Source organism: Dufourea novaeangliae, unplaced genomic scaffold, assembly GCF_001272555.1.
Source record: "Dufourea novaeangliae isolate 0120121106 unplaced genomic scaffold, ASM127255v1 scaffold87, whole genome shotgun sequence".
Taxonomy (NCBI): domain Eukaryota; kingdom Metazoa; phylum Arthropoda; class Insecta; order Hymenoptera; family Halictidae; genus Dufourea; species Dufourea novaeangliae.
The window spans coordinates 427,738-440,251 of NW_015373966.1; the positions used below are offsets into that span (position 1 = coordinate 427,738).

Below are 12,514 nucleotides of genomic sequence, written 5' to 3' on the forward strand. Positions count from 1 at the left end.
CTCATCAATCTTACTTAGTGCAAAATAAAAATAAACTTTTTAGTAATATAATTTTCAATCTAAACAAATTATATTTATTATTCTATATCTATTTTTTTAGTAACCTTTCAATATCCATTTTTCATCAATGTAACTGAATTTAATTTAATTGTTTTTAATCAGAATTATAATTGTTAATAAATTGACACTTCTTTATAACCTATATGAAAAACGTTTTATAGGTTAGAAACTCGTTATAGATATTTTCGTTCCAGATATACACATTTACGACACATTTACGATATTTAAGACATGTGTCTCGTATAAAAGAAACAATTCGCGTAATTACCCACCTCTGTCCCTACCATAAGACCGCTCAGTCTATTATATATGCTATGTCTATATAGATACTTACCAGAAACTTTGTACATATTCCATTTGACTGGATGCTGTCTAACACTGTCTAATGTAAACGGAACAAGATGATAACGACGCCATCTGTCGACATTTCTTTTTTTCCACGAAAAACCGCCAATTCAATGTTGATTGCATATATCTTTAATTTTTCGTCTACTTGTTATAGAAGCAAATGTTAGTTTTGATTGTATCATAATTGAATGTCTATATAAAGCAAATTTAAAAACCTTGCTTCGACTTGAGCCAGCTATGATTTTGACGTATATATAGCAATGGCGGATTCTGTGTTTATCATGTATTTTCTATTATTATTGACATTCGAACTATGTCCAGGTGGGCAACAAGTTTTTCAATTAGAAAGTACTTTGTACAAATTAAATTTGCATAATAAGTTATACATACCATTTCTGTATCCATTCTGTTTAAACTTTTACACATAAAATGCAATCTGTGAAACATTTGTGATCATCTACAATACACTAAGAAAATATCGTTTAACTTGATGACTTTAGTTTCGTTTCCCATTAAATATTCATGTACAGAGATACCTACATATATATACATAATGTACATTAATGCTTCGAAATATATTTCAATGGTTAACAGGACTTGTTTTTAGGAGAAAAAGAGAGTTTTACTTTAGCAGAACATAATTTTTCATCTGAGAATGATGATTCTCAAAAACCAATAGATATTACAGACCTCAATGATAGTTCTGCTGGATATCAACATTTGAAGTGCTATATTTGTGAGGGACCAGAATGTTTATATACTAAAACCTGTTATAACGCAATTACGGTAACATCTCATTTTTTTACTTATGCGCAGTGTACTTAATAATTTCTGAGAATGAACGTATTGTCCAAATACTAGCTAATTATAATTTTTACTATTGAAGTTACAAACCTTTGTATGCAAACAATTACAACTAATTTCATCAGCGATGGAATGGCATATTTTCACTATATTTCAGTATAATATTTTGTCATTCTTGGAACTCATTAGTTGCACTATTGCATATTATAACTAAGATAAATACTACAGATAACTAATTGTTTTGTTTTATATTTATTAGTGTTGGAAATCTAAAGTACGACAATCAGATGGTGCAGTAAGTATAAGTAGAGGATGTACTTCATCAGTAGATCAAATGCTATTGATATGCAATAAGCAACAGCTTCTACATGCTAATCAAAATGGTAATAATAAGAAAAGACATGTTAGTGGATCCATAAGTGGTGTACAATATAATGTAGAGTGTTGCCAAACAGATTTTTGTAACGATGGACCATTTCCAATATTGCCAGATTTCACTGGAGGTAAGTATATATGTTATATTCATATGCTTGTCCGTTTGCATATTTTTTATTTATGATAAAACTATATAATTTGTAGATACTATTAAAGAGGATTATACAGTTAAATTAACATTAGCAATTTTGGGTTCGATGGTTGGATTTTGTATTATAGCTGGAGGAGTGTTATTTTATTTATTGGTCTGTAGAACACGTAAAAAACGTCCTTTGACTGTAAAACGTAATAAGCTCGTTACAGAGTCAGAACTGGAGTCATCATATCTACATTTCTCATTTACTTCTCCTACATCTGTTTCTACAAGTCCTGCTCATGAACTTAAGGCAACTGCAGCTGGTGACAGCACATTAAAGGTAAGGTTATCTAGACAGATGCATTCCAACTCTGGTTAGGGTTAAAAGGACACAAGAGTGTCTTCATATGTAATCGAGTATCTTATCTTTAATAATTTTGTGTGGATTGTGACAAAGATGATATGTAACGTCTTCACATTGCTTTGCTATTTCACAGTAACTCTTTCCACACACTCTGTTCATTATAGGATTATTTATCTTTTTCGACACTAAATACATGTGTGTAAATGCTTTATAATTATTTTCGTAAACATACTTAGCACAACAAAATTTGCAATTTCTAAAAAAAATTGATTTTTTCAAAAACTGGATGTGCTGGGTAGAAACGACTCGTAGTTCCGTATTCAGCTTATAAAGATCTATCAGAAACACTTCTGAACGGTTATGAGGTAGGAAAATAGTTCAAACTTGTTGGACAGTGTTATTTGTCCATTTTTAGGAGATGTACGTGCAGAAGAATATTGTATTTATTTAGGGGTATACTGCGTAATTTATTGCTAATATCAGATTTTCATTTTACCATTATCTATACGATTTGTAAATTTATGAATTATATGATTTCACATTAAAATAGGAATACTTGGATGGAAGAAGTTTAACAAGTGGTTCAGGTTCCGGTTTACCATTGTTGGTACAAAGAACGTTGGCTAAACAAGTGTCATTAGTCGAATGCCTTGGCAGTGGAGGCAACGGTGGATTTGGTGGAGAAGTTTGGCGTGGCGTATGGCACGGGGAAAATGTTGCTGTAAAAATATATTTTTCGCGAGACGAAGCAGCATGGACTCGTGAAACAGAAGTTTATTCCCAGTTACTGCCATCGAGGCACGATAATATTCTTGGCTACGTCGGCAGTGATATGACGAGCAGAGCGAGCTGCACTCAACTATGGCTGGTAACACATTATCATCCAATGGGTTCTCTTTATAATTATTTAAACAGGTCGCATCATTCTTTGGTGCATCATCAATCTCTCAATATCTGCTTGAGTATTGTGAACGGGTTGCTTTATTTACACACCGAAATTCATGGAACTAGAGGAAAACCAGCTATGGCACATCGTAACTTGACGTCTAGAAACATTCTTGTTAAGACCAATGGAAGTTGTGTAATTGCTGACTTTGCCTTAGCGGTGACTCAAGATCGTTTATCCGCGGATAGAATTGATTTGAAACAAGGCACAAAACGATACATGTGTCCCGAGATTCTAGAACAAACGTATGTATCATTTTTTATTTACTTCATTGCATATTAGAATTTAGATTTTAAATACGGTTCTGCCTCGAAAGTCTCGAATTCTAAATTCAATTGTTTGTAGCAATTGTTCGACAAAAGATTTACCTAAAAAATATGCGCCAAATTTTTAACAAGACATGCTATAATTATGTGTATAAAGCATGTACAGAATGTCCTCTTCTCTTGCATTTGTCTTCTCTAATTAGAATTTTCTTATCCTTCCATAATATTCACCAACGTAAAACAATAACTAGGAAACTATTTCGCAATGTATTTGAAAATGAGTTCAGACATGACATCGTTTTGATAATTTTTAATAATCCGTTACGTATATGTATACAGTGGACTCTAACTATATTGCCATGATCGGGGCTGTAGGGGAGTAAAATGGCAATGAGTTCAGAGCCTCCCCCCATGCTCAGTTCTATCGTCATAGATCAAAAGCTGGACCGTGCTATTATCAAACATGCTGTATATCTAATATATTCTATTTTTAGGATAAATCTGGAGTGTTTGGAAAACTTCAGACGAGCTGATATTTATAGTCTAGGTCTAATACTTTGGGAGGTTTGTCGAAGATGTATAAGTAATGGTGTTGCACTTGATTACATGGCACCATATTCTGAGTGGGTTCCTAGCAATCAAGAACCCTCCGTTGAAGAAATGCGAAAATTAGTGTGTTTGGATCATCGTAGACCACTGATACCTAATAGATGGCACTCTGATCCTGTAACTGTTTAATTTTCTTCAACAAATTATTTGTTTAATAATATAATAAGTACTCTGTTATTAAAGTTTGCAGTATGAAATCATATTTTTTTATTACAAATTTTTTAGATAAGTATTTGTTGAAAATTTGTACATAGTAAAGGTTAATATTTTTTAAATGAATACATCACTATAGTATCATTTTTTAAACATATTATTTAAAGGCAATACTTAATATTCATATCAGATTGAGAAAAGATTGACTACGCATCTACAGAGTACTTTTATTTAAATACTTTTCTAATTATTCATCTAAGGGAACCTTAACTGTTTCATTATATGTTACAGACACTGGCTGGTCTGGGCAAATTAATGAAAGAATGTTGGCATGGAAAGTCAGCAGCCCGATTACCTGTTCTTCGAGTGAAGAAAACACTTGTTAAGTTAGCAACTAATGATTCGCGTGTCCATTTGTCCCTTGATTAAATAGAATATATTTGATTATGTGTATATCGTTTTATGCACATCTTTTATTATTGTGAATTAAACGAGCACACTTTGGCTGATGTTCTAAATTTACTTATTCTGTAGGGAAGTGTAACAAATGTATGCATGTTTGTTTTATTTTTATTGTTTTCTACTGTATGCTTTAACTATTTTATGAGATATATTTATGGTTAATGTAAGACAAAAAGTGCCACTTAGTAATTAAAACATTTATTGAAGAAATCAATTTTGAATGTACATAGATAAAAGTAATTCGTATTTGGAATAAAGCATACGCTAAATAAGTTATATTGATAATACATGTGTAATGTAATTTGTGTTTCTGTGTAATATACAGCCAAAAACGTGGATTACTTAAATTTTTAACAGTATGGTGGCACTTTAATCGAATGGTTTAAAAATTATGTTCCTCGTAATTTGTTGGAAACACAAAAGTATATTTTCACCCTTGGGTAGCAATCAGCTTTAATGAGCACATGGCCATTTTTTTTTAACCAATATATACTTATATTTTTAAACAAGTAAAGCCAATATATGAAAACTTGAGTAAAACTGCATTGTTAGAAAGATGCGTTGGTCGACTCACGCAAAACAAACACGAAAGTTTGAACCAAATTATATGGAAAATTACTCCGAAAATCATACCCTGTGGCACCATTGCGGTTGAACTAGCTGCGTATATTTTTAGTGAATATTTAGTGAAGGAAGTGCAGTCTTAGTGCAAATGTTTCAAGCTATTGGAATAAACAGTGGCCCGAATGCTCATCAGAATGCCCCAAGGGAACGCTGAGCGTATCAAGCTTCCAGACCTGCGCGAGCAACAGAGCACCCGACAAGCAAGAACACTTCCAGACAATAACACATTGGAATTTTGGAAGCTGCAAGCAAGTAGTTCGAAAGGCTACTTTTTAAATGTTTTGACCGAAGGGTCCCATTAATTTGTTTCCGGCTGTTCGCAGATGTGTGAGTCAAATGGTGGAATGAAACATGCAACCTCAGTAATGCAGTTTGTTCCCGCCTACCGTGTTTTTTTTGTGTAAAATTCTATTCTTGCACACTATACTTTGTTTTAAACACTCTGTACACAGTTTAGTGAAGTTAACATGGATCTGAGCTCTGAAGAATTTGCAGAGACAATGCACGTCCTCATGCAGCCAGATATATTCTACAATACTTAAACGATGTTCAGATCTGAACAGCATCGAACATTTGTCGGATGATTTTTTTAAATGTACAAGTAATGTACAACACTTGTGCTAGGAGACACTTAAACAATATTGCATTACCCTAAAGTCTGAAAAAAATGGAGCATGTTAACAACTTGTAATATTTCGAAGAAAATTTTATAATGTAATAAATGACTTAATAATTGGCGATAATTGTTGTATAAGGACCAAAAAAGTGTAATAATTTGTAACAAAGTAGTTAGGCATTCGTTATATAATTGTATGTATTAATGAATAGTCTAAGATGTTCTTAGAAATGAAATGTTACGTTCTTTTTGCTGGTCAGTGTACATTTATACCTTAAACATATAGAACAATTTTGTAACACAATTACTCTTTTCAGTTTAGAGGATGTACATGCTTTTTTTTCGAGGGATGCACAGCTAATATTGTAATATTGTAATAATTATAATAAATTATTACTATAAATGAGACGAAATTGTCAAATAATCCTATTACAATGATACACTGTTAACTAACCAGACTTTCATACCGAATAAAATTTAATACTTGTATTATTATTGAAAATAGCATAGACTTAAGTGAGATATCCTGTACAGTTTAATCATTGTTCATGCGGATTATTTCAAAATTTAAAGCTGTCATGCCATATATTCTTTTACAAGTACGATAAAATCATCTTAATGATAATATATATTCTACAATAATTACGTCAATACAATTCTTGTTACATATCAAATAGAGAAAAGTATCAGTATACAATTTCGCTTATTTTTGCATTCGATATAATAGATCACGAGATCTGTACTAGATTTTAAATTACATTTACAGCTAATAAATAGTACATATGTCAAACCTTCCTTTTGCGCAACTTAGCTTTTGCTTCTTTTAGTAACAGGTCAAATGTATTATCTTCATTCATCTGATTGTGAGACATGTGCCCACTATTAGGGGAGCTGCTTGCCATGCCATCTATCAAAATATAATACATCACATTTAAAATATTTCTTACCTCCCTCTCTATTTTCAGCAATTTTTACCCTGTATATACAGGGTGTCTCAGCTAATTTGATCACTTCGAATAATGATTTAACGGTACATTTTTTGTAAATTTTGAGGCGTAGAACTTAATTGGTATCAAGAGGCACATCTGATAAGATACGTGCTTTTTTTGTGTCGAATCATTTCTGTGGCTGCAGCGCAGTATTCCAGAAAACATTGAAAACAGTTTTAAACTTAATGTAAGTAAAATATTATTCTTACCAAGGTCAGCATATTTAACTTTACAAAAAGCTCGACGTCCTCCAAAGCATAAATCATATCTGGGCAAAGTTGGATCATCATTACCATGTTCGACTGCTTCATATGCATCATTCTTATAGCCAAATGTCACAAAACCATAGTTATCACTATAATATAACGTAAACATTAGATATTCTATATTTTTTAGTATTAAAAATATATCATAGAATATTAAAATGTTTACCCATGTTCACGGAAATGGACACTAATATCTACAACAGGGCCGAAATTTTCGAATCTTCTGCGTAAATCAGCTTTAGTTATTCCTTCCTCTAATCGTCCAACGTAAATTACTCTTCGTTCCTCTACTTGTCTTTGTTTTTCTCGATCGAACCAATCATAGGATTTCCGGTAAGAACTTGATGGAGATCTAATATAAATAAAACTGTATGTATTACCAAAGAATTTTTGAATAATTAAAATAGCCTACATTCTAATTTTCATCAAATTTAGATTATATTATCCCAACAGTCGAAGGTAGGTAATTATAAAACACCATTCTTGGTTTAACATGACTAATCTCTTATCGTTAGAAATGATTTACCTTCTCCAATCTCTGTAACTACGATAGCTGCTTGAAGAGCGCTGTCTATGTCTATCGTAATCTTTACGACTTCGCCTTTCTTTTCTTTTACGACTTAACCATTTACTTCTTCCAAAACTTGAACGAGACGAAAATCTATAAATACAATTTTCCTAAATCTTTGAACTGAAACGTTATATTTTACGTTTCCTTTACATTTACTGTAACTTCATACCTTGAACAACTGGAATATCTTGAGGAAGACCGGGATCTTGATCGGGACGATCTAGAACGTGATCGTGAGTATCTAGATTCTGAACTGAAAGTAGATCTAGTATTTGAACGTGAACGTGAACGTGAACGAGATGACCAACTACTACTTGAACTGACAGAGCTACGGCGATGGCTTATTCTTCGATGACGTGTATTGCTGCGTTTATGCGATCTGTCTCTACTACTACTACTGCTTCTGCTTTTACTCCTACTTTTACTTTTGCTCCTTGATCTAGACCGACTTGAACTAGAACCAATTCTGTGTTTTCTATACGATCGTTGACTTGTGTTGAGAACGTGTTTTTCTCTAAAAATTATGAAAATTTCGTAAACCTTACATTAGTGGTGAGTAATTGATGGGGTTCGTGTTAATCACTATAATAATTATATACATTATACATATCGTTAAGGAGCATATGTATTTTTAACTGAATATTTGAAAATTCCTATATTTATTACCTCTCATCCTCATGTCTTTCATCAATGTCAGTTAACGACTTTGGAGGAAACTCAAATACAGTTTCGTAAGTTTGTATTCCTACATCACATGTAAGTGGTTTCGGGTGAGCCTTTTCTTCGTCTACATCTACTTTTGGCTTCAAAACTGATACAATTTCTCTTTCCGACCAATTCAGACTTCCAAAATCGTCTTTGATAGGTTCAGTTGTCGTTGAAGCATGATGAATATATATCAATGCCATAGGTTGTATTGGTGAATTTGTTCGACTATTATCACTACGATTTTGTTCTCTTCTACTCCTGTATTCTGCTAAATTTAATTTTTTACGGGGTGGTTTTCTATCTTCCTCTTGTATAACTTTTTCTTCTGTATTTTGAACAATAATATTTTGTATTTTGTCATTTGATCTATTATGCGTAGTCACTATACTTTCATAACTACTGGTTATTACAGCTGGTGATTGCTGTACATTAAGTGGTTTCTTTAATACAGAAACCATTTGTTTCGTTTTCTGATTCCCTCCATTCAAACACTTTGTTTTACTTAAAGCACCCCGTTGCAATTGCAAAATACTTGTTGCTAAAGCTGAACGTATTTTCATTTCAGGCGTTGAATTATTTGAAGACTCATTTCGAATTTGGTTAAAATACTTGGTTGTATTATTTGATGCATTAACATTTTGACAATTTTTATCTTCTGTTAATATTTGCTTCTCGCACTTAGTTTCACTTTGTCGTTTTACAGATCCACTAGTTTCATCACCTTCAAATACTACAGCTTCAACTTGCTCTTCGCTGTTAGCGCTTACTTCAATTAATTCCAATGTATCATCTTTCTTTGTACTGTTTTCAATCGAGTATCCTTTCCTTTTTACCAAAATTTCATTTCCAAGTAATGATATTGCGTGCTTTGTATATTCTGAATGAGATTCAGTCCACTGTTGATCATCATTTTTAACTGGAGTCACTTTTTCAGTGTCGCTACTTTGCTTGTCGTATTCATAGTTGCTATCAGAACTACTAATGGAAGAATTAGTACTACTACAGTAATCATGATCCAATTGAACTAATCCACCATCAATGGCTCTACTTTTAGTACTATTTGTCACCTAATACAATGAAATAAATAGTTACTAAGCTTCCGGTAGAATTTAAATTTCTTATGTTGCAAAAATGTAAAAATAAAATACTTTACTTTTCTAACTTACAAATTTTTACAATTCTTACAGACTTGCATAACATATGATCAAAACAGTGTAATTCTTTAACGTGAATCTTAGGATATAAAGTTTTACAAATTATGTATGAAAATATGGAAAGAATTGTCAAAATTGTAATTAATAGTACAGATATGTGACAATATGAAAAACAAGTCATTATATAGAGATTCATGTATACTCTGAAGGCATGTCAATAAATTTGATGCTTAGACAAGGAATGAAATAGTTTTTTCAATAAATCCTTTTCTCCCTAACCCTTTCATGCATAATGTATTTGTTACCAGATTCAAATTTCATGCACAAAAAAAGTAATAAATTTTTAAACTTAACTATTTGCAACAGTTTATTTCGAGAAAGCGTGGCAGCAGCATCTTGCATGCGCGTTCCATTGCTACGTCCATTAGTCTGTATGCTCGACGACATTGTTGGTATTATTGAAATTACTTTTTTACATCCAGACGTCTATTAGAAATATGTTGTCTTGTCAATTGAAGTTATTCAAGACGAAATTGTACTTCGTAATAATTAAGTCCTCATACAATTACCTTAACCTTATCAATGATTTCTTTGGGTAAAGCATCTCGAATGTTCTTATGAAGACTTGAAACTTGTGATAATGGTTTCTCAGTAGCATTGATTCTAGGTTCTTTCATACATTGCTGATTCTTACTACGGGTTAAACTTAAATCTTGATCAACGTCTGTATTGTTCTTGCTAGATGGATTAGATGATACTGCAGTATTTTCAGAAGCTTCAAACTGTTCTAATAAACTTTCAACAGTTCCAGCTTCCAAGACTAAAATGATAATTATAAAATCATTATAATACATTTTTGTAAGTCAATTTACCTTGATTATCTTAAAATATTGCAAATTCGTTACCTGGTAAATGCCTTAAATGAGGTTTACTATTATCATGATTACTACTTTTAACATCTTTGTTGTAGAGCAGAGATTTTTCTTTCTTTTTCCTCTTTTGTTTTGTTATTATGTTTGAAGTGATATCGATTACTATGCTGTCATATTTAAGGATATTCTTTTTTACCTTGTTTTGACTTTTTCTATACATAAGTTCTGTAGGAAGTGATTTAGATTCTATTTCTACATGCTTATCACAATTTTTTACAGTGTCGGATATTTTACAATATGAATTATTTTCTACTGTATTCTCTAGAAAATATAAATTTGTATTACAATGAAAATAATTATTGATTTTATAACAATAATGGTTAAAATAAATAACTTGTGTCTTTATTATTACTGTTTGGTTCCTGTATGTTCTGACTGCTTTGAAGACATTCCTTCTTCAAGTCCACTTGCTTTGTTCTAAAGTATTCAGATTCTAGAGTTTGTGTCGACTGTTCATCTTGAAATACATTTTCTGAAATGCAGAAGCTTTTTCTGTCTGTAGAGTTCATATTTAATCCTATAATATCCATGTATTCATCAATGTCTGTAGCCTAAAAAAGAATTCATCAGATCATATTGCAAAAGATTAGTAATATAAATAAGAAACTAGAGACCTGCAAGTAGCCAATATGTTCTTGCCAATCTGTAAGCACTTTTGCAAAATCTTCTTTAATATTATCAGTCTTGGAAATTGTAGGAATCTCTGTAATTTCATCCGCATCTTCCGAACGTCTAAAATACATCAACTTTATTATTGCCATTTATATTTCAAACTTAGAAAACAAAAAAATATGTTTACTCACTCATGTTCATTACTCCATAAACTATCAGAATTTGCAATATCAAGATGAGTTTCCATATAATCAAAATCATTTTCCACTATGTGCATTAATAAATCTTGAGGCTTTTCCATTAAATGCTATTAAAAAATGATACTTTACAGTATTTACATTAATAGAACATGCTTGTTCAGTATATGTTTACTTTTAAACTATTTATTACTATTCTTATTATTATACTGAATACAAACTTTATAATGGACATACTATCAATTTAATAACAATAATAAATAGTTGAAAAGTTAATTTAACACTGTTGTAGTTAATTTAAATGAGATTCATTATTTAAAAGTATACTCTGATAAAGGTAGAATATAAAATATTGATGTATTTATTGCTTTTATAGTTTAGCCTACACTATATGGTAACAATACTGTTGGACTATTAATAGCAGAGAAGTATTGAATTATGCACGTGTAATATGGAAATTTTTAATGAATATAGAGAATCTATAACTATACCATTATTAACCCTAAACCTACGTCTGATAGAAAGTACATTAGCAGTAGATATTCAAGGGGGAAGCACCTGGTGTAACTCACAAAAAATTGAAGAATATTTCGGAATTTTTTTTAAAGAAAGTACTTAATCGATCTTTTTCAAATTTGAAGATTGTTATATTATTACATTCGTTTATAAAAACAATTTTGTATCAAAAATGGATGACAATACTATAAAAGTTATAGTTATCCAATAGTTATAAGATTGTTAAATATCAATAATATCCACAATAACATTTAATATACTATTAAAAAGTTAGTTTAATAATATTAATAATCATAACACTAACAGTAATATATAAATCAATATAAAAATATAAACAATTTGTCTTGAAACGCAAAATTGTTTACTTTGTTAAAAATTAAATAAACACATTACCTGTTCCAGAGATAATGAGAAATCGGAAAAATGTTCTTCATCATGAAAGTTTAAAAATCCTGTTTCCATGATACACAACTTCAAGTGCTTTTCCAATTGGTTATCCTGTATTCGCAGCCTGTAATTGTAAACGACAGAGAAACAATGAGAAAAATATTTGACAAAGTGATATGAAGCGGCCACGCGTTTCTTTGAGGTTATGTTTTAAGAAATGATAGTGTGACACGAAACTTCATATAAACATATTGAAATTATTACCGATCTCAGATTTTCGTTTCCTTTTTAATTACATTACATGTTTGAAAATTTCATAATGGAATTTAAATATATTTCAAAAATTTATACACATTACCCTCTGGAAGCGTGAAAATGCTAAGGACCGACGAAGACACGAGATACCGTTATTCTGTTGG

General features: G+C 31.2%; 2 protein-coding genes across 2 annotated transcripts; one reads left to right on the forward strand and one right to left on the reverse strand.

The window, feature by feature from the left end:
- The first annotated feature begins 561 nt into the window (after positions 1-561).
- On the forward strand, positions 562-4,490 carry LOC107186729 (activin receptor type-1-like). The gene is made up of 7 exons (XM_015574665.1): positions 562-729; positions 1,016-1,194; positions 1,472-1,715; positions 1,792-2,063; positions 2,638-3,278; positions 3,794-4,025; positions 4,353-4,490. Exons 1-7 carry the CDS (start codon positions 669-671, stop codon positions 4,488-4,490), a joined length of 1,767 nt encoding a protein of 588 aa, XP_015430151.1. The 5' UTR covers positions 562-668.
- A 2,058-nt stretch (positions 4,491-6,548) lies between these two features.
- On the reverse strand, positions 6,549-12,187 carry LOC107186725 (NK-tumor recognition protein). Its single transcript, XM_015574659.1, has 13 exons — positions 12,102-12,187; positions 11,187-11,302; positions 10,998-11,115; positions 10,736-10,934; positions 10,357-10,635; positions 10,021-10,271; positions 9,806-9,937; positions 8,256-9,364; positions 7,759-8,103; positions 7,545-7,679; positions 7,185-7,370; positions 6,962-7,107; positions 6,549-6,670 (listed from the first exon to the last, which is right to left on the reverse strand). The coding sequence occupies exons 1-13, from the start codon at positions 12,168-12,170 to the stop codon at positions 6,549-6,551; spliced, it is 3,207 nt and encodes a 1,068-aa protein (XP_015430145.1). The 5' UTR covers positions 12,171-12,187.
- Positions 12,188-12,514: the final 327 nt, after the last annotated feature.

What these genes read in the sequence shown, in the direction of transcription:
- LOC107186729 (XM_015574665.1), top strand. Translation starts at nt 669, where the DNA reads ATGGCGGATTCTGTGTTTATCATGTATTTTCTATTATTATTGACATTC. An exon ending in GACATTCGAACTATGTCCAG is followed by an intron (nt 730 to 1,015) that starts GTGGGCAACAAG and finishes ACTTGTTTTTAG; the next exon opens with GAGAAAAAGAGAGTTTTACT. An exon ending in CCTGTTATAACGCAATTACG is followed by an intron (nt 1,195 to 1,471) that starts GTAACATCTCAT and finishes TATATTTATTAG; the next exon opens with TGTTGGAAATCTAAAGTACG.
- LOC107186725 (XM_015574659.1), bottom strand. Translation starts at nt 12,170, where the DNA reads ATGGAAACAGGATTTTTAAACTTTCATGATGAAGAACATTTTTCCGAT. An exon ending in GAAAGACATGAGGATGAGAG is followed by an intron (nt 8,104 to 8,255) that starts GTAATAAATATA and finishes CATAATTTTTAG; the next exon opens with AGAAAAACACGTTCTCAACA. An exon ending in AGTTAAATATGCTGACCTTG is followed by an intron (nt 6,671 to 6,961) that starts GTAAGAATAATA and finishes ATATTTTGATAG; the next exon opens with ATGGCATGGCAAGCAGCTCC.